This window comes from Bufo gargarizans, chromosome 2, assembly GCF_014858855.1.
Source record: "Bufo gargarizans isolate SCDJY-AF-19 chromosome 2, ASM1485885v1, whole genome shotgun sequence".
Taxonomy (NCBI): Eukaryota; Metazoa; Chordata; class Amphibia; order Anura; family Bufonidae; genus Bufo; species Bufo gargarizans.
Genome location: NC_058081.1, coordinates 413,080,220 through 413,100,861, shown reverse-complemented (window position 1 = coordinate 413,100,861; position 20,642 = coordinate 413,080,220). Strand labels below are relative to the sequence as shown.

At 43.1% G+C, this 20,642-nt stretch overlaps 1 protein-coding gene across 3 annotated transcripts in view; it reads right to left on the bottom strand.

Moving 5' to 3' along the window:
* The window catches only part of DOCK2 (dedicator of cytokinesis 2), a 1,177,826-nt gene that overhangs the window by 233,571 nt on the left and 923,613 nt on the right, over positions 1 to 20,642 (bottom strand). For all 3 annotated transcript variants that reach the window (XM_044280877.1, XM_044280878.1, XM_044280879.1), the window contains 3 exons: positions 14,565 to 14,684; positions 10,371 to 10,460; positions 8,834 to 8,938 (listed from right to left, as the gene is read on the bottom strand). In XM_044280877.1, coding sequence (XP_044136812.1) covers positions 8,834 to 8,938; positions 10,371 to 10,460; positions 14,565 to 14,684 — 315 coding nt within the window. The remainder of the gene's footprint in view (positions 1 to 8,833; positions 8,939 to 10,370; positions 10,461 to 14,564; positions 14,685 to 20,642) is intronic.

The following is a 20,642-nucleotide window of genomic DNA, read 5'->3' as shown; positions in this document are numbered from 1 at the left end:
GATATTTTGTAAGAGCCTGTATTAGTGTATTGATTGACTCCATACTTCTAGTTCAGGATCCAAATCTACCTGTTGGGCTTATTGTAGGTGGGGAGGGGGGGGGGGCAGATTGAAGGCAAATCAATTCCTTGTTGGACCTTGCTTTGATTTTCAATATATTTTTTTATTTTATATTTGTGTCCCTTTCATCTTTCCTGTATGGCCAATTGTTTAATTCATACTAATATAGAGTTGTGTGTGAGGAATTTGATATGGTTGATCAGTTGTGTTGCTCTATTTGATAGGTTCTCCATGCCTTGCATTTTATGCGGCTAAACTTTGATGTCTGGAGCGGTGTGGGTTGGTACATGTGGGGTTGGGGGGGGGGGGTGGCCTATAGATCTGACTCTACTAGTGCTCATATATTTTGTGATCACATGATGGCATCTCATGGACGTAATACACTAGTATGGAATGACTGGGCAACCTGCTTTAATGTAAACAGGGGCGGACTGGGAACTTAAAGTGGCTCTGAAAAATATACTAAAAATGTTTTGTAGTCAGGTCCAAATTGATGAAAGGCAGGGACAGCAATACCATATTGTGGCACATTATACCATCCCAACAGAGCCAAATACCACAGCCCATCAGAAAAAACAGCCCCAAAAACTTCCACTGGCCTGCTGTGAGGGGGGCCCAGGCAGTTCTATGGGCTTCGGTCCACCGCAAAATTTCCCTGTAAGGACTATCACTAATCCCCTAAACATAACATAGTGTTTTCATTTACACAAATGTATTCTTCAGATTTGGTGTGCTTTCTTGAAACTCATTTACTCCCATAGCAATCCCTTTCTTTCCATCATAGATGGGCGGAATGGAAGCACCACTCCCACCACACTTGTCATTCTAGAGGAGTTTCTCTCTTGATTAAAAGATTACTTAGTCTCAGTGTAGTTCCAGTTGGGAAGGTGCACTACATCTTTCTGGCAGCTACTATTAACCCGTAGAGGACCCGCGCTGCGTTCATGAACAGCGCAGGTGTCAGTGACTTAAGGACTAGCGCAGTACATATAGGGCGCTGTGATCAGGTGGGTGCAGGAGATGCGCCCGCCTGATCCGCGGCAGAGGTCCGGCAGTCGCTGATAGCAGGACACCTGCTGCATGCACCAGCATCGGTGAAATCATCGATGCCGGCGCATTAACCCTTGATGTGACCACGGCACATGCGATGTCCTTGCTGGTATCGGAGCTGTCATTGGGTCTCCGTGCTGTGCTCTGTGACGGGGACCCGATGGCATGGAAGGCAGCTCGATGCCTTCCTCAGGCATCGTGGCTGCCTTCCAGGAGATCCTGTGAAATCCAGCCCCCTGGATCTCACAGGCAACCATGCTGTAAGCGCATTACAGTGGTATTACACTTACAGCCAAGTCCCAGAGTGGGACAAAAAATAAAGTCTAAAAAAAAAGTTACAAAATAAAGTTTTTCCCAAAAAATGAAAAGTTTCAAGTAAAAAAGATTAAAGCATCTTTTCCCAAAATAAAGTTAAAAAAATTGTGAAAAATAGGGAAAAAATGAAAAGTAGACAAATTAGGTATCGCTGCGTCCCTATTGAGCGGCTTCATAAAAATATCACATGAACTAACCCCTCAAATGAACACCGTAAAAAAAAAAAAGGTGTAAAAAAAACTATTTTTTTGTCACCTTACATCACAAACAGTGTAATTGCAAGTGATCAAAAAGTCATATGCACCCCAAAATAGTGCTAATCAAACCATCATCTCATCCCGCAAAAATGATAACCTACCTAAGACAATCGGCCAAAAACTGAAAAAACTATGGCTCTTAGAATATGGAGACACTAAAACATTTTTTTTGGTTTAAAAAAATGATATCATTGTGTAAAACTTATATAAATAATAAAAGTAGACATATTAGGTATCGCACGTCCATAAGAACCTGCTCTATAAAAATATTACATGACCTAACCCCTCAGGTGAACATCGTAAAAAAAAAAAAATAGGGGTCAAAAAAGCCATTTTTGGTCACCTTAATTCACAAAAAGTGTAATAGCAATTGATCAAAGAGTCATATACACCCTAAAATAGTACCAATCAAACCGTCATCTCATCCCGAAAAAAATTAGCCCAAAAAAACCTGCCACCTTATCCCGTAGTTTCCAAAATGGGGTCACTTTTTTGGAGTTTCTACTCTAGGGGTGCATCAGAGGGGCTTCAAATGGGACATGGGGTAAAAAAAAACTGTCCAGCAAAATCTGTCTTCCAAAAACCATATGGCATTCCTTTCCTTCTGTGCAATGCCGCTTACCCGCACAGCAGTTTACAAGCACATATGGGGTGTTTCTGTAAACTACAGAATCAGGGCCATAAATATTGAGTTTTGTTTGGCTGTTAATCCTTGCTTTGCAACTGGAAAAAAATTGATTAAAATGGAAAATTTGCCAAAAAAGTGAAATTTGAAAATGTTATCTCTATTTTCCATCAATTCTTGTGGAACACCTAAAGGGTTAACAAAGTTTGTAAAATCAGTTTTGTATACGTTGAGGGGTGTAGTTTCTAAAATGGGGTCACATTTTTGGAGATTATACTCTAGGGGTGCATTGGGGGGTCTTCAAATGTGACATGGCAGCTTAAAATTATCCCAATGAAATCAGCTTTCCAAAAACCATATGGTGTTTCTTTCCTTCTGTGTGTTACCGTATGCCCGTACAGCAGTTTACAACCACAAAATGGAAAATCTGCCAAAAAAGTGATATGCTGAATTGTCATCTCCATATTCCAATAATTCTTGTGGAACACCTAAAGGGTTAACAAAGTTTGTAAAATCAGTTTTGAATACCTTAAGGGGTTTAGTTTCTGAAATGGGATCATTTTTGGGTGGTTTCTATTATGTAAGCCTCACAAAGTGACTTCAGACCTGAACTGGTCCTTAAAAAGTGGGTTTTGGAAATTTTCTGAAAAATTTCAAGATTTGCTTCTAAACTTCTAAGCCTTCTAACGTTCCCCAAAAAATAAAATGGCATTCACAAAATGATCCAATCATGAAGTAGACATATGGGAAATGTAAAGTAATAACTATTTTTGGAGAGATTACTATATATTATAAAAGCAGAGAAATTGAAATTAGCTAATTTGCTAATTTTTCCATTTTTTTTGTAAATTGTGCATTTTTTATAAATAAAAATATTTATTTTACTAAATTTTACCACTGTCATGAAGTACAACATGTGACGAGAATACATTCTCAGAATGACCTGGATAAGTAAAAGCGTTGCAAAGTTATCACCACATAAAGTGACACATGTCAGATTTACTAAAAATGGCCTGGTCCTTAAGGTGAAAAATGGCAGGGTCCTGAAGGGGTTAATGGCAACTAATATGTTTTCCTTTTTATTTATAACACCTCCACCTGTGAATTTAAGTCTTCTGAGATTGGCCCTGTTATTTGCGTTGGATTTTCAGGCTTACTTTGTGGTTTGCTCAGGGGACAGTAATCTGTTGCCAAACCCTTCCCTGGACAGATTATCTAGATACTCTACCACATAGCACACTACAAGCTCATCGCCCATGTCGTAGTGATTGGAGGAGACTGAGTGGCGCGACGCCTGGACATATTTGAACCCCACTGTCAACAGTACCCCTGCTATTCCCCTAATCATAGATCGTTCTCCAGGATAGACAATACATTTTTCTCTAATTCCACCCTCCCTATTATAAATAATGTGGCCATATGGCATATCTAATCATTCCCCACAACATCTTGAATGTTGTTCAATTGTGTCCACTGCTCTACCTTGGCGGTGTCCCCCATTTTGAATATCCCAATTCCCTAACTGTTGTTTGATGTTAACACCCACAGGACCAAACACCCTGTACCTGAGATGCGGCTAAGGCCTATTTAAGGGGTTTCTTAAAATCTACTGTATCCTATTTCAAACACTAGGGAGTCAGAGGAGATGGCCCAGACTGCATTGGATTAGGTGGAGCGTGCCGATGTTAATGACCTTAATGATGACAGGTTGATAGAGTAGCAATGTTATCACCGCCTATACTCCCAGCTACTCACTGTCAATGCAAAACACTGTCCAGGTCACTCTCAAGGCAAAACACTGTCCAGGCTTGAGTTTGGTAACTGCACTGTAATGTCGCTTGATTTAGTGACAGATCTCAAACTGTGCCTATTTGGCATTGTGGATGATACGGACATATTCTCTTTTTATCAATTAGTCTGTATCTGTGAATCACTATTTCTGTCATAAAAGGCAATTGTGCTTAGGTGGATGGCCTTTACCTCTAAATGCCAGCTTATTAGTTGCAGCTTATTAATTATATTCTGCTATTTGAAAGATCGGCATACTACCACCGTAAATGCCTGCAGAAGGTTGAGAGGATCTGGGCCCCATGGTACAACAACTAGAAATAAGCAAATCAAAGTTGACAAAGTAGAATTTGATCTCAATTTCAGGAAAAATTTGATTGGTCCTAAGGTAGAATTTTCTCGTGCTTCCTAATAATCAACCCCCCTATCGAACCCAGGCCAACAGAAAACCCACCTGTCAGTTTGGCTAGGTTTTATATATATACAGTTGCAAGAAAAATTTGTGAACCCTTTGGAATGATATACATTTCTGCACAAATTGGTCATAAATTGTGATCTGATCTTCATCTAAGTCACAACAATATACAATCATAGTGTGCTTAAACCAATAATACACAAATAATAAAATGTTACCATGTTTTTATTGTTTCAACCTCCCTTGACAGTAATAACTTCAACTAAACGTTTCCTGTAGTTGCAGATCAGACGTGCACAACGGTCAGGAGTAATTCTTAACCATTACTTTTTACAGAACTGTTTCAGTTCAGCAATATTCTTGGGATGTCTGGTGTGAATCGCTTTCTTGAGGTCATTCCACAGCATCTGAATCGGGTTGAGGTCAGGACTCTGACTGGGCCACTCCAGAAGGCATATTTTCTTCTGTTTAAGCCATTTACTTCTATGCTTTGGGTCGTTGTCCTGTTGCAACACCCATCTTCTGTTGAGCTTCAGCTGGTGGACAGAGTTAAGTTCTCCTTAAAAATGTCTTGATAAACTTGGGAATTAATTTTTCCTTCGATGATAGCAATCCGTCCAGGCCCTGACGCAGCAAAGCAGCCTCAAACCATGATGCCCCCACCACCATACTTCACAGTTGGGATGAGGTTTTGATGTTGGTGTGCTGTGCCTCTTTTTCTCCAAACATAGTGTTGTGTGTTTCTTCCAAACCACTCAACTTTGGTTTCATCTGTCCACAGAATATCTTGCCAGTACTGCTGTGGAACATCCAGGTGCTCTTGTGCAAACTGTAAACGTGCAACAATGTCATCTTTACAGGATTTGGTAGACAGGCTTGATTTGTACTGTAAATAAACAGATGTGCGCACCATAGGGTAATTCTGCGAGAACCAGAGATTAAATGAATACAAAATTGCAAGGCTCACCTTGTAAGGTTGTGCAAATGGTAGGCACAACTCTAATACAAGCTCATGAAAACCTGGAAATGGAGGTCTGCAGCCACGGGATCAAGAGGAAACTTCTTATCGGAGATGCCTGGGGTCCCCAAGAAGGTAAGTAGTTATTGGAAAACAAAAACGTCCCACGGCGCAAAAAAACGTCCACAGCTCACCAGGATCAGGAGTACAATATTTTATTGCAGCAATACAACACGTTTCGGGGAATCACACCCCTTCATCAGGTACAAAGGGATGCACAGAGTGTGCAGCCCTTTGTACCTGATGAAGGGAAGTGATTCTCCGAAACGCGTTGTATTGCTGCAATAAAATATTGTACTCCTGATCCTGGTGATCTTTACAGGATGGCCACTCCTAGAGAGAGTAGCAGCAGTGCTGAATTTTCTCCATTTATAGAAAATTTTTCTTACCGTGGACTGATGAACAGCAAGGCTTTTGGAGATACTTTTATAACCCTTTCCAGCTTTATGCAAGTCAGCAGTTTTTAATAGTAGGTCTTCTGAGAGCTCTTTTGTGTGAGGCATCATTCACATCAGGCAATGCTTCTTGTGAATATCAAACCCAGAACTTGGTGTGTGTTTTTTAAGGCAAGGCAGCTGTAACCAACACCTCCAATCTCATCTCATTGATTGGACTCCAGTTGGCTGACACCTCACTCCAATTAGCTCTTGGAGATGTCATTAGTCTAGAGGTTTACATACTTTTTCCACCTGCACTGTGAATGTTTACATGATGTGTTCAATAAAAACATGGTAACATTTAATTATTTGTGTGTTAATAGTTTAAGCAGACTGTGATTGTCTATTGTTGTGACTTAGATGAAGATCAGATCACATGTTATGACAAATTTGTGCAGAAATCCATAAAATTCCAAAGGGTTCACATACTTTTTCTTGCAACTGTATATAAAGTCCTGATCAAAAGTTTAAGACCACTATAAAAATGGCATAAAATCATATTTAGTATGGCTGGATCTTAACAAGGTTCCAAGTAGAGCTTCAACATGCAACAAGAAGAGCAAAAGTTTAGGACCACACCTCCCAAAAAAAACCTAACCCCCCAAAACAGAAATCCAACTTCCAAACATGAACTCAGTAATGAGTAACTCCGCCGTTATAGTTTATCACTTCAAAAATTTGTTTTGGCATGCTTGATGCAAGCGTTTCCATGAGGTGAGTGGGAACATTTCTCCAAGTGGTGAAGACGGCCGCACGAAGGCTATCTACTGTCTGGAACTGTTGTCCATTTTTGTAAACTTCCCTTGCCATCCATCTCCAACGGTTCTCAATTGGATTTAGATCAGGGGAACACGCAGGATGGGCCAAAAGAGTGATGTTATTCTCCTGGAAGAAATACCTTGTCCTGCGGGCATTGTGTACTGTAGCGTTGTCCTGTTTAAAAACCTAGACGAGGGCCCTCAGTCATGAGGAATGGTCTCTGCAACATCTGGATGCCCCTGCCCTTCCTGAAGCTCCATTGTTCCACTGAAGGAAAAAGCACCCCAGACCATTATGGTGCCCCCTCCACTGTGGCATGTAGAAAACATCTCAGGTGGGATCTTCTTGTCATGCCAGTAATGCTAGAAACCATCAGGACCAACACGGTTACATTTTTTCTCATCAGAGAATAAAACTTTCTTCCACCTTTGAATGTCCCATGTTTGTTGCTCTCTTGCAAGGTCCAAACAAGCAGTTCTGAAGCGTTCAAGGAGACGAGGTCTTTGAAGACGTTTTTTTGTTTTTGAAGCCCTTCAGTCTCAGATGCCGTCTGATGGTTATGGGGCTGCAGTCAGCACCAGTAAGGGCCTTAATTTGTGTCGAGGATCGTCCAGTGTCTTGACGGACAGCCAATTGGATCCTCTGGCTCAGTGCTGATGACATTTTTTGGGGTCTTCCACTTGACTTTTTTGTTCCATAACCCTCAGGATCATTTAAGAAATATCAAATGACTTACTGCGTCCAACCTCAGCAGCGATGGCGCGCTGTGAGAGACCCTGCTTATGCAGTTCAACAACCCAACCACATTCAAAAAGGGAGAGTTTTTTTGCCTTTACCATCACAACGTGTGACTACCAGACAGAAAATGACAATGAAGCAACATCTTTGCACAGATTTGGCCTTTTAAAGGCATGTGGTCCTCAAATTTGGATCAGCTTAAAAACAGCCTGTTTCAGTTTAATCGTTATTTTCAATTAATTGAATTTAAAGAAAATGTTTTGTCTCACTCTCATTTCTTCTTGTTGCATGTTGAAGCTCTACTTGGAACCTTGTTAAGATCCAACAATGTAAAATATTATTTTTTGCCATTTTTCAAGTGGTCTTAAACTTTTGATCAGGAATATATATATATATATATATATATATATATATATATATGTATATATATACCGGCAATAGTAGTCCATCATAATATAAAAATTAAGCTCTTTAGAATGAACAGCCTGGGGGCTGGATCTCATAGGCTTCTGTAGAAGGTCCTCGTCACCGCAGCACAGGGAACCAATAGAGACGGGGAGGGAGCCCACACCCTCTGCAAGCCCCATGTATGCTGCAGTCAGAGCTGACTGTGGCATACCAGGGACTAATATGCCGGCATAGGGTCCTAGTTTCTGCACATGCCCGATCAGCATGTTTGACCTGTACGGTGCTGGGACTCAAGACATAGCCTACAAGCCTACAGGTTACAGTTTGAGTATTGAGACTTGTTTTGTTGTTAACATTTGCTGTGTTACATGAAACATTTTGACTAAAATGAAAAATGTCCAAGCAAAAAAAAAAAAAATAAAGAAATTGTTAAATTTCACCTCAATTTTGCTTTAATTTCCATGGATTAGGGTGCAGTTTGTAAAATGGGGTCATTTATAGGGGTTTTGAAAAATTGCTGCTATAATTATAAGCCCACTAAATCCGAAAAATAAAACATAAATTTACAAAATGATGCCAACATAAAGTAGACATATGGCAAATATTAATTATTAACTATTTTGTGCAGCAATCATGTATCTTAAAAGCAGAGAAATTCTAATTTAGAAATTTGCCATTTTTTAAAATCTTCTGTAAATTTCAGAATCTTTTTATTAAGTGTAAATAATATTGACCAAAATTTACCATTAACATGAAGTACAATATGTTGCAAACATTATCATAATCACGTGTATAAGTAAAACAGTTCAAAGCTATTGCCACATACAGTAAAGTGTCTGGAATGGGTTAATTTTTCATACAGTACATTATACATCATGTATAATTATGCAAATCTGCATCTGTTTTATCTAACAACTTTATTAGAAGACATACAATTAGTTATTGTGTACATAAAACATTTACCCGGAGGAATGTTGGGAATCCTTGCCCATAGTATCCAACTGCAAAGTAATCTGGCTTCGGACGAAGAATTTTCATGACGTTTTCATAGAATTTTGCTTGCTGTGTCTGGAAATAAAAATAATATTATAATAAGCTGGAATATTTTTTGAGATAAGGTTTTTACTTGAAATATTTTTGGATAGCTAAGGTGGAAATTTGTTTAGCAGCTGAAAGGATAGCTAACCCTTTTGAACTTTATTAAAAACTGTTCTAAAAGCCCTATATTTAATTTTTGTAATATAGTTTATTATTATTATTTTTACCATAGGCACCTAAAGTTCAGTCATAGGGGACACAGTGAGCGTTGTGCTGGCAGGCATGCATTCTGAAAATATTGCCATATAAAGTTTACAGATTTGTAAAATTAGTAAAAATGTCTGGAAGGGGTTAAGTGCACCGGAGGTGCGGTCTCACTGTGAAGAGCACTCTGCTCTCTGCATTAAGTTGATTCACAACCCCTCCATTCTGGGCTGACTGACAGCTGTAGTGGTGTCCTGGCTGGAGGCTGGATACTCACTGTTCCAATCCCCCTCTATTCCAGCAGCACTGCTTCCGCCCTGCCATGCTTTGTTTTTATGACGGCAGCGATGATGTGCCCATATAACCACACCTGACTGCTGCAGCTAATCTCTGGCCTCAGCAGTCTTGTGCTGTATATCACTGAGGCCAGTGATTGGCTGCAGAAGATACGTACGGTATATGGGCATCGCTACATGACCTCATGACAGCTATGGAGAGAGAGCGGTGGTACTGGAACAAAGAGGTTTTCAAACACAGGTGTTTTTGAGTATGTTCATACCTGCCATGCCTTTTTCAGAAGAGAATTTAGCAAACAACCCCTTTAAATTATTCATCTCTGGAACTGTGGCTGCTTGCAGCATATACACTTATATTAATAATAAAGCATCATGCAGTAAGCACACTCCTTCTACTGATGGCTGCTGTTAGTTGTATAATATAAAGGGTGTCTATCATCATGAACATGCAGTGCAATCTGCGGGCGCCATTTTACACCGCAAGAGGCGCTGAGCAGAATTCTCAGCTCTTTCTATGTTTTTGGGGAGTTTTGTGGAGAGTTCCAGTCAGTGAAAGATAGTTCTATATGCATTGTTATACAGGGAGGCTGTCAATCAGTGAAGAGACCACCTACTGGACGCCTTAGAACTGAAAGAGCAGAGATTTAAAGTAATGTGACAAGTTATAATGATTTTTTCAAAGAAAACTAAATATCAATCTCCTCCACATCTCATGCATGATTTTATAAAAAAGATGATCCAATAATGAGGGACTGGGCTTCCAGAGTACAAGAGCATCCTCTGGAGGGTCCACACTCGGATGCCATAGTGGACCCTGATGGTCCAGGAGAAAAAGGAAAAAAAAACATTTGGAGCTGCCTTTGAAGCTTACAGTTGCCACGGAAATGCTTGCAGTGCGTGCTACAGTACACTTATTTTGGAATGATATAGTACAAAGTTGGTGTTAAACCAAATGTTCTTACCAAGCACTGGCTTAGTAGCTCATAGTCAAACATTTCCATCTCGTACTGCTCTGCCAGTTGTTTGCACAGGAATATTGCTTCCTCCCACATCTGTAATGTAAAAACATAGTAAAATAGAAAATTGTACTCATTGGAAGTATTTTAGTGATTTGTCCTTAAAGGAAATGTGACACCAGACAGTAACGAGTATCCTTTTTTCGAATCAGTTTTTATTTTTTGATTGCAGATTTATGTATTCTATTTCCTGAACATGATTATGTTCTTAACTGGATTTAGAAAGCATTAAGAAAATTGTTTTGTGGCAGCCCCATGGACCCTAGACAGAATGGACAGGAGAGGACCTCATGTCTTCTATGGGAGAGTTATGTAGGCAGAGGTCATTGTACAAGGGAAGAATAGATAAACTCTAACAATTACCTATTGTGAATGGTGGATTCTGTCTTATCTATATGCAGAAATGACTTTTATTACGGGCAGGATTAGAATGCAAATAACGGAATGGCCAGAGAGAATGCAAAACGAAAGCCTTTAAAAGGCATTCCGTTTGCTTTCCGTAATAGAAGTCTATGGGAAACGCATAACGGATCCGTCTGGGTCCCGTTATGCAAGACGGAAAACATAGTCCTGTCGACAGGACTTTGTTTTCCGTCTTGCATAACGGGACCTAGACGGATCTGTTTTGATTCCTATAGACTTCTATTAGGACGGAAAGCAAACGGAATGCCTTTTAAAGGCTTCCGTTTAGCATTCCGTCATAATACAAGTCTATAGGCAGAAGAACGACCATGTTATAACCATGTTATAAATTAAAGCCATGATGGAATCTCTAACGCTAGTGTGAACCCACCCTAAGTTGGATACTACTTATGAGGGGGCATTTTAGTTCATCCCACTGTGCAATTTTAGTCAGGCATACTAATGTGCAATATAAGGTACCTTTTTATGCAGTAGGTTCATTATTTGTGATGCATTGCATACTATTTGGACCACATATGGTCATTTTTGGAGCGGTTAATCTTATCTTTCTCTGTGTATGGACTGTGCCACATTTTAAAGGTTGTATCAATATATTAGTTATCAATGAAGATTATTTGCTTCTTTGTAAGGCTACTTTCACACTCGCGTTTGGTGCGGATCCGTCTGGTATCTGCACAGACGGATCTGGACCAATAATGCAAACGCTTGTATCCGTTAATAATGGATCCGTTTGGATTATTTATAAAAAAAAGTCTAAGTCAAAACGGATCAGTCTTGACTTACATTAAAAGTCAATGGGGGACAGAACCGTTTTCAATTGCACTATATTGTGTCAGTGAAAAACGGATCCGTTCCCATTGACTTACATTGTAAGTCAGGACGGATCCGTTTGGCGCCACATAGTCAGACGGTGACCAAAATGCTGCAAGCTGCGTTTTAGTGACCGTCTAAAAAATGCAACAAAGACCAAACGCAGCCAAATTGATGCATTCTAAACGGATCCTTATCCATTCAGAATGCATTGGGGCTGAACTGATCCATTTTGGGCCGCTTGTGAGAGCCCTGAAACGGATCTCACCAGCAGACCCAGAAACGCCAATGTGAAAGTAGCCTAAGGTCTACACATGGTGATTATTTGTAGGTGTCAGTGGTTGTCTAAGATTTGTTAAAAAAAATTAAAAAGACAGGCGACAAAGCAGGAGGCAGTATACAATATATGTTCTTTTTAGGGTATCTTGTTAAAAAGAATGAAGTATATGAAACATTGTTAATCAAAAAAGGCTTAGCAAAGTTTTTGCTAAACAAGTACCTGACATGTGCTTTTATTTTATTTTACTACTATGATTTTTTTGTTGATTTTTCATAGTTAACCAGTTAAAGACTGAATAAATGCATTTGCCATAGGGCCGGATAGGATGCGGATGTGTCGCGGGAAAATGCGCGTTTTAATGCGTTTGGTACCCAGACCCGAACTTCTTCACAGAAGTTCGGGTTTGAATTAGGTGTTCTATAGATTTTATTATTTTCCCTTATAACATGGTTATAAGGGAATACAATAGTATTCTTAATACAGAATGCTTAGTAAAATAGGGATGAAGGGGTTAAAAAATAAAAAATAAAAATTAAACTCACCTCATCCACTTGTTCGTGCAGCCCGGCTTCTCTTCTTTCTTCTTCTTTGATGACCTGTGAGGAAAAGGACCTTTGGTGACCTAACTACGCTCATCACATGGTCCGTCACATGGTCAATCACCATGGTGATGTATCATGTGATGAGCACAGTGACGTCACCAAAGGTCCTTTTCTCCCAGGTCATCAAAGAAGAACAAAGAAGAGGAGCCAGGCTGCGCAAACAAGTGGATGAGGGGAGTTTAATTTTTATTTTATTTTTTAACCCCCCCATCCCTATTTTACTAAGCATTCTGTATTAAGAATGCTATTATTTTCCCTTATAACCATGTTATAAGGGAAAATAATAAAGATCGGGTCCCCATCCCAATCGTCATCTAGCAACCATGCATGAAAATCGCACCGCATCCGCACCTGCTTGCGGATGCTTGCGATTTTCACGCAGCCCCATTCAGTTCTATGGGGCCTGCATGCCTGAAAAACACACAATATAGAGCATGCTGCGATTTTCACGCAACACACAAGTGATGCATGAAAATCACCGCTCAGGTGCACAGCCCCATAGAAATGGGTCCAGATTCAGTGCGGGTGCAATGCGTTCACCTCACGCATTGCACCCGCATGGAAAACTCGCCCATGTGAAATTAGCCTTAGACTTTTTCCCATTTGATTATATAAATCATTTTTGCACCTATTTTAGGTGATATATGGGGCTTTATTTTTATATAATTTTATTTAAAAACAATTAAAATAAATAGCACAAAGTGCAAATAATATACTTTTAGAAATGATGCCCCTTTTCCAAGACGGTTGTTTTGATGTAAAAAAATGCATGAGTTATGGTTGCCAGTACTAGAAGCTGAGTTGTAGCATAAAGTGTATTTTTTTTATTTTTTTATTTTTTTCATTTTGCCTTTATGTTACACTTTGTGCACCCCCCCCCCCCCATAAGGTCATTGGGGGGCATTTAAGTTTACATATTCTATTGCTGATCTCTTTTGTAACTGGGGAAAACATATTAGCCCTCATTACAGGGGGAATATAGCATCTGCAGGCTTTAAAAACACTGTTGAGCCTTAGGCCTCCGGAATACATGGGCACCGGCCGTGAGCACCCCGCATCACAGAAGCAGACCCATTCACTGGGTCCGCAATCCGGAAGGTCGGTGTGGTGCCGCTGCACCGCAGACAAGTCGTTTTTTGTGGTGCGGACCGTTAGATGTGAATCATGGACCCCATTCAAGTGAATGTGTCCGTGATCTGCATGCAGCGGCCCTGCGGTCAGTGTCCGTGCATTGTGGACCGCAATTTGTCCCGGCCGGCACAAGTTTGTGTGCATGAGCCCTTACTGCAGAGCTGATGTGGGTCTGCTAAGAACCAGCAGCTCACATGATCACTGGGGACAAATTAGGAAGTGGCATTGCTCTGTACATACAGTGCTCATTGAGCATTGCATATACATCAATGGAGAAGATAGGGATGGTAAAATCCATCCTTGCATTCCGTATTGCTCCGCACTCCTGCAGCGACACAATTAGCATGCAGCTGCTAATGTCTCATTCACATGTCAGTGTTTTGATCAGTGATTTCCATCACTGATTGTGAGCCAAAACCAGGTGCAGTCCTAAACACAGAACAGGTGAATATCTTTCCCTTATACCTTATGTCTGTGGAGGCTCCAATCCTGGTTTTGGCTCATAATCACTGACGGAAATCACTGACAGAACACTGATTGTGTAAATGAGGCTTAGCTCTGCAAGAATGTTCAAGAATATCTTTGCAGAGTTATATGCTGACCGCTTAGATGTTTAAAGCCTGTGATCAGAAAGTAGATAAATGATTACTTAGTTATAATAAATGGCATCTGTCAAGGTTCAACCAACTTTTTGATCCAGAGGGAATCATGAAATGCTATCCATCTCTGCAAAGGCAGAGGGTAATTTGAAAGTACCTGAGAGAAGGTCTTTTGGCTGGACTTTCATATCAATATTGTCAGTATGCTTACTAGAATATAAATTGCCATATTCCACAAATATATTGTTTTAGAAATTAACAATGAGAGACTATGCAAATGCATCTTATATCTCACCTTTCCTTTGTCAAAGTAGCCAATAATAACTCCATACAAAGTCTCCTTCAGTTGACGGTGAGTATGTGAGCTTTGGAATTCCGTCTGCATGACTTGGGCTGAACACTGCTCATCTGTCCACTTAAATTGACAAATATGACTTTTTAAGTTAAAAGTAATATGTTTTGGGAATAGACATTGCATATTTCAATGTAAAGACAACCAACAGGGTATGATATATAAATTGGTATACTAGGTACTGTACATTGGTAAAATGTTTCCGGAAGGGCTCATAGACACTACTATATATTGGTTCTGCATCCGATCCACATTTTTTAAGGATTACACACAGATCCATTCATTTCTATGGGCCACAAATAGAGTTGAGCGAACACCTGGATGTTCGGGTTCGAGAAGTTCGGCCGAACATCCCGGAAATGTTCGGGTTCGGGATCCGAACCCGATCCGAACTTCGTCCCGAACCCGAACCCCATTGAAGTCAATGGGGACTCGAACTTTTCGGCACTAAAAAGGCTGTAAAACAGCCCAGGAAAGAGCTAGAGGGCTGCAAAAGGCAGCAACATGTAGGTAAATCCCCTGCAAACAAATGTGGATAGGGAAATTAATTAAAATAAAAATTAAATAAATAAAAATTAACCAAAATCAATTGGAGAGAGGTTCCATAGCAGAGAATCTGGCTTCCCGTCACCCACCACTGGAACAGTCCATTCTCAGATATTTAGGCCCCGGCACCCAGGCAGAGGAGAGAGGTCCCGTAACAGAGAATCTGTCTTCATGTCAGCAGAGAATTAGTCTGCATGTCATAGCAGAGAATGAGGCTTCACGTCAGCCACCACTGCAACAGTCCATTGGCATATATTTAGGCCCAGCACCCAGGCAGAGGAGGGAGGTCCCGTAACAGAGAATCTGTCTTCATGTCAGCAGAGAATTAGTCTGCATGTCATAGCAGAGAATGAGGCTTCACGTCAGCCACCACTGCAACAGTCCATTGGCATATATTTAGGCCCAGCACACACACAGGCAGAGGAGAGAGGTCCCGTAACAGAGAATCTGGCTTCATGTCAGCAGAGAATCAGTCTGCATGTCATAGCAGAGAATGAGGCTTCACGTCAGCCACCACTGCAACAGTCCATTGGCATATATTTAGGCCCAGCACACACACAGGCAGAGGAGAGAGGTCCCGTAACAGAGAATCTGGCTTCATGTCAGCAGAGAATCAGTCTGCATGTCATAGCAGAGAATGAGGCTTCACGTCAGCCACCACTGCAACAGTCCATTGGCATATATTTAGGCCCAGCACCCAGGCAGAGGAGGGAGGTCCCGTAACAGAGAATCTGTCTTCATGTCAGCAGAGAATTAGTCTGCATGTCATAGCAGAGAATGAGGCTTCACGTCAGCCACCACTGCAACAGTCCATTGGCATATATTTAGGCCCAGCACACACACAGGCAGAGGAGAGAGGTCCCGTAACAGAGAATCTGGCTTCATGTCAGCAGAGAATCAGTCTGCATGTCATAGCAGAGAATGAGGCTTCACGTCAGCCACCACTGCAACAGTCCATTGGCATATATTTAGGCCCAGCACACACACAGGCAGAGGAGAGAGGTCCCGTAACAGAGAATCTGGCTTCATGTCAGCAGAGAATCAGTCTGCATGTCATAGCAGAGAATGAGGCTTCACGTCAGCCACCACTGCAACAGTCCATTGGCATATATTTAGGCCCAGCACCCAGGCAGAGGAGGGAGGTCCCGTAACAGAGAATCTGTCTTCATGTCAGCAGAGAATTAGTCTGCATGTCATAGCAGAGAATGAGGCTTCACGTCAGCCACCACTGCAACAGTCCATTGGCATATATTTAGGCCCAGCACACACACAGGCAGAGGAGAGAGGTCCCGTAACAGAGAATCTGGCTTCATGTCAGCAGAGAATCAGTCTGCATGTCATAGCAGAGAATGAGGCTTCACGTCACCCACCACTGCAACAGTCCATTGGCATATATTTAGGCCTAGCACACAGGCAGAGCAGAGAGGTCCCGTAACAGACAATCTGGCTTCATGTCAGCAGAGAATCAGTCTGCATGTCATAGCAGAGAATGAGGCTTCACGTCACCCACCACTGCAACAGTCCATTGGCATATATTTAGGCCTAGCACACAGGCAGAGCAGAGAGGTCCCGTAACAGACAATCTGGCTTCATGACAGCAGAGAATTAGTCTGCATGTCATAGCAGAGAATGAGGCTTCACGTCAGCCACCACTGCAACAGTCCATTGGCATATATTTAGGCCCAGCACCCAGGCAGAGGAGAGAGGTCCCGTAACAGACAATCTGGCTTCATGTCAGCAGAGAATTAGTCTGCATGTCATAGCAGAGAATCAGGCTTCACGTCAGCCACCACTGCAACAGTCCATTGTCATAAATTTAGGCCCAGCACCCAGGCAGAGGAGAGAGGTCCCGTAACAGACAATCTGGCTTCATGTCAGCAGAGAATTAGTCTGCATGTCATAGCAGAGAATGAGGCTTCACGTCAGCCACCACTGCAACAGTCCATTGGCATATATTTAGGCCTAGCACACAGGCAGAGCAGAGAGGTCCCGTAACAGACAATCTGGCTTCATGACAGCAGAGAATCAGTCTGCATGTCATAGCAGAGAATCAGGCTTCACGTCAGCCACCACTGCAACAGTCCATTGTCATAAATTTAGGCCCAGCACCCAGGCAGAGGAGAGAGGTCCCGTAACAGAGAATCTGGCTTCATGTCAGCAGAGAATCAGTCTTCATATCATAGCAGAGAATCAGGCTTCACGTCACCCACCACTGTAAGAGTCAATTTTCATAAATTTAGGCCCAGAACCCAGGCAGAGGAGAAAGGTCCCGTAACAGACAATCTGGCTTCATGTCAGCAGAGAATCAGTCTTCATATCATAGCCTAGAATCAGGCTTCACGTCACCCACCACTGTAAGAGTCAATTTTCATAAATTTAGGCCCAGAACCCAGGCAGAGGAGAAAGGTCCCGTAACAGACAATCTGGCTTCATGTCAGCAGAGAATCAGTCTTCATATCATAGCAGAGAATCAGGCTTCACGTCACCCACCACTGCAACAGTCAATTGTCATAAATTTAGGCCCAGCACCCAGGCAGAGGAGAGAGCTCCCGTAACAGAGGATCTGGCTTCATGTCAGCAGAGAATCAGTCTGCATGTCATAGCAGAGAATGAGGCTTCACGTCACCCACCACTGCAACAGTCCATTGGCATATATTTAGGCCTAGCACACAGGCAGAGCAGAGAGGTCCCGTAACAGACAATCTGGCTTCATGTCAGCAGAGAATCAGTCTGCATGTCATAGCAGAGAATGAGGCTTCACGTCACCCACCACTGCAACAGTCCATTGGCATATATTTAGGCCTAGCACACAGGCAGAGCAGAGAGGTCCCGTAACAGACAATCTGGCTTCATGACAGCAGAGAATCAGTCTGCATGTCATAGCAGAGAATGAGGCTTCACGTCACCCACCACTGCAACAGTCCATTGGCATATATTTAGGCCTAGCACACAGGCAGAGCAGAGAGGTCCCGTAACAGACAATCTGGCTTCATGTCAGCAGAGAATCAGTCTGCATGTCATAGCAGAGAATGAGGCTTCACGTCACCCACCACTGCAACAGTCCATTGGCATATATTTAGGCCTAGCACACAGGCAGAGCAGAGAGGTCCCGTAACAGACAATCTGGCTTCATGACAGCAGAGAATCAGTCTGCATGTCATAGCAGAGAATGAGGCTTCACGTCACCCACCACTGCAACAGTCCATTGGCATATATTTAGGCCTAGCACACAGGCAGAGCAGAGAGGTCCCGTAACAGACAATCTGGCTTCATGTCAGCAGAGAATCAGTCTGCATGTCATAGCAGAGAATGAGGCTTCACGTCACCCACCACTGCAACAGTCCATTGGCATATATTTAGGCCTAGCACACAGGCAGAGCAGAGAGGTCCCGTAACAGACGATCTGGCTTCATGTCAGCAGAGAATCAGTCTGCATGTCATAGCAGAGAATCAGGCTTCACGTCAGCCACCACTGCAACAGTCCATGGTCATAAATTTAGGCCCAGCACCCAGGCAGAGGAGAGAGGTCCCGTAACAGACAATCTGGCTTCATGTCAGCAGAGAATTAGTCTGCATGTCATAGCAGAGAATCAGGCTTCATGTCAGCCACCACTGCAACAGTCCATTGGCATATATTTAGGCCTAGCACACAGGCAGAGGAGAGGTTCATTCAACTTTGGGTAGCATCGCAATATAATGGTAAAATGAAAATAAAAATAGGATTGAATGAGGAAGTGCCCTGGAGTCCAATAATATATGGTTATGGGGAGGTAGTTAATGTCTAATCTGGACAAGGGACGGACAGGTCCTGTGGGATCCATGCCTGGTTCATTTTTATGAACGTCAGCTTGTCCACATTGGCTGTAGACAGGCGGCTGCGTTTGTCTGTAATGACGCCCCCTGCCGTGCTGAATACACGTTCAGACAAAACGCTGGCTGCCGGGCAGGCCAGCACCTCCAAGGCATAAAAGGCTAGCTCTGGCCACGTGGACAATTTAGAGACACAGAAGTTGAATGGGGCCGAACCATCAGTCAGTACGTGGAGGGGTGTGCACACGTACTGTTCCACCATGTTAGTGAAATGTTGCCTCCTGCTAACACGTTGCGTATCAGGTGGTGGTGCAGTTAGCTGTGGCGTGTTGACAAAAGTTTTCCACATCTCTGCCATGCTAACCCTGCCCTCAGAGGAGCTGGCCGTGACACAGCTGCCTTGGCGACCTCTTGCTCCTCCTCTGCCTTGGCCTTGGGCTTCCACTTGTTCCCCTGTGACATTTGGGAATGCTCTCAGTAGCGCGTCTACCAACGTGCGCTTGTACTCGCGCATCTTCCTATCACGCTCCAGTGCAGGAAGTAAGGTGGGCACATTGTCTTTGTAGCGTGGATCCAGCAGGGTGGCAACCCAGTAGTCCGCACAGGTTAAAATGTGGGCAACTCTGCTGTCGTTGCGCAGGCACTGCAGCATGTAGTCGCTCATGTGTGCCAGGCTGCCCAGGGGTAAGGACAAGCTGTCCTCTGTGGGAGGCGTATCGTCATCGTCCTGCCTTTCCCCCCAGCCACGCACCAGTGATGGACCCGAGCTGCGTTGGGTGCCACCCCGCTGTGACCATGCTTCATCCTCATCCTCCTCCACCTCCTCCTCATCCTCGTCCTCCTCGTCCTCCAGTAGTGGGCCCTGGCTGGCCACATTTGTACCTGGCCTCTGCTGTTGCAAAAAACCTCCCTCTGAGTCACTTCGAAGAGACTGGCCTGAAAGTGCTAAAAATGACCCCTCTTCCTCATCCTCCTCCTCCTCCTCCTGGGCCACCTCCTGTTCCATCATCGCCCTAAGTGTTTTCTCAAGGAGACATAGAAGTGGTATTGTAACGCTGATAACGGTGTCATCGCCACTGGCCATGTTGGTGGAGTACTCGAAACAGCGCAACAGGGCACACAGGTCTCGCATGGAGGCCCAGTCATTGGTGGTGAAGTGGTGCTGTTCTGTAGTGCGACTGACCCGTGCGTGCTGCAGCTGAAACTCCACTATGGCCTGCTGCTGCTCGCACAGTCTGTCCAGCATGTGCAAGGTGGAGTTCCACCTGGTGGGCACGTCGCATATGAGGCGGTGAGCGGGAAGGCCGAAGTTACGCTGTAGCGCAGACAGGCGAGCAGCGGCAGGATGTGAACGCCGGAAGCGCGAACAGACGGCCCGCACTTTATGCAGCAGCTCTGACATGTCGGGGTAGTTGTGAATGAACTTCTGCACCACCAAATTCAGCACATGCGCCAAGCAAGGGATGTGCGTCAAATTGGCTAGTCCCAGAGCTGCAACGAGATTTCGCCCATTATCACACACCACCAGGCCGGGCTTGAGGCTCACCGGCAGCAACCACTCGTCGGTCTGTTGTTCAATACCCCGCCACAACTCCTGTGCGGTGTGGGGCCTGTCCCCCAAACATATGAGTTTCAGAATGGCCTGCTGACGTTTACCCCGGGCTG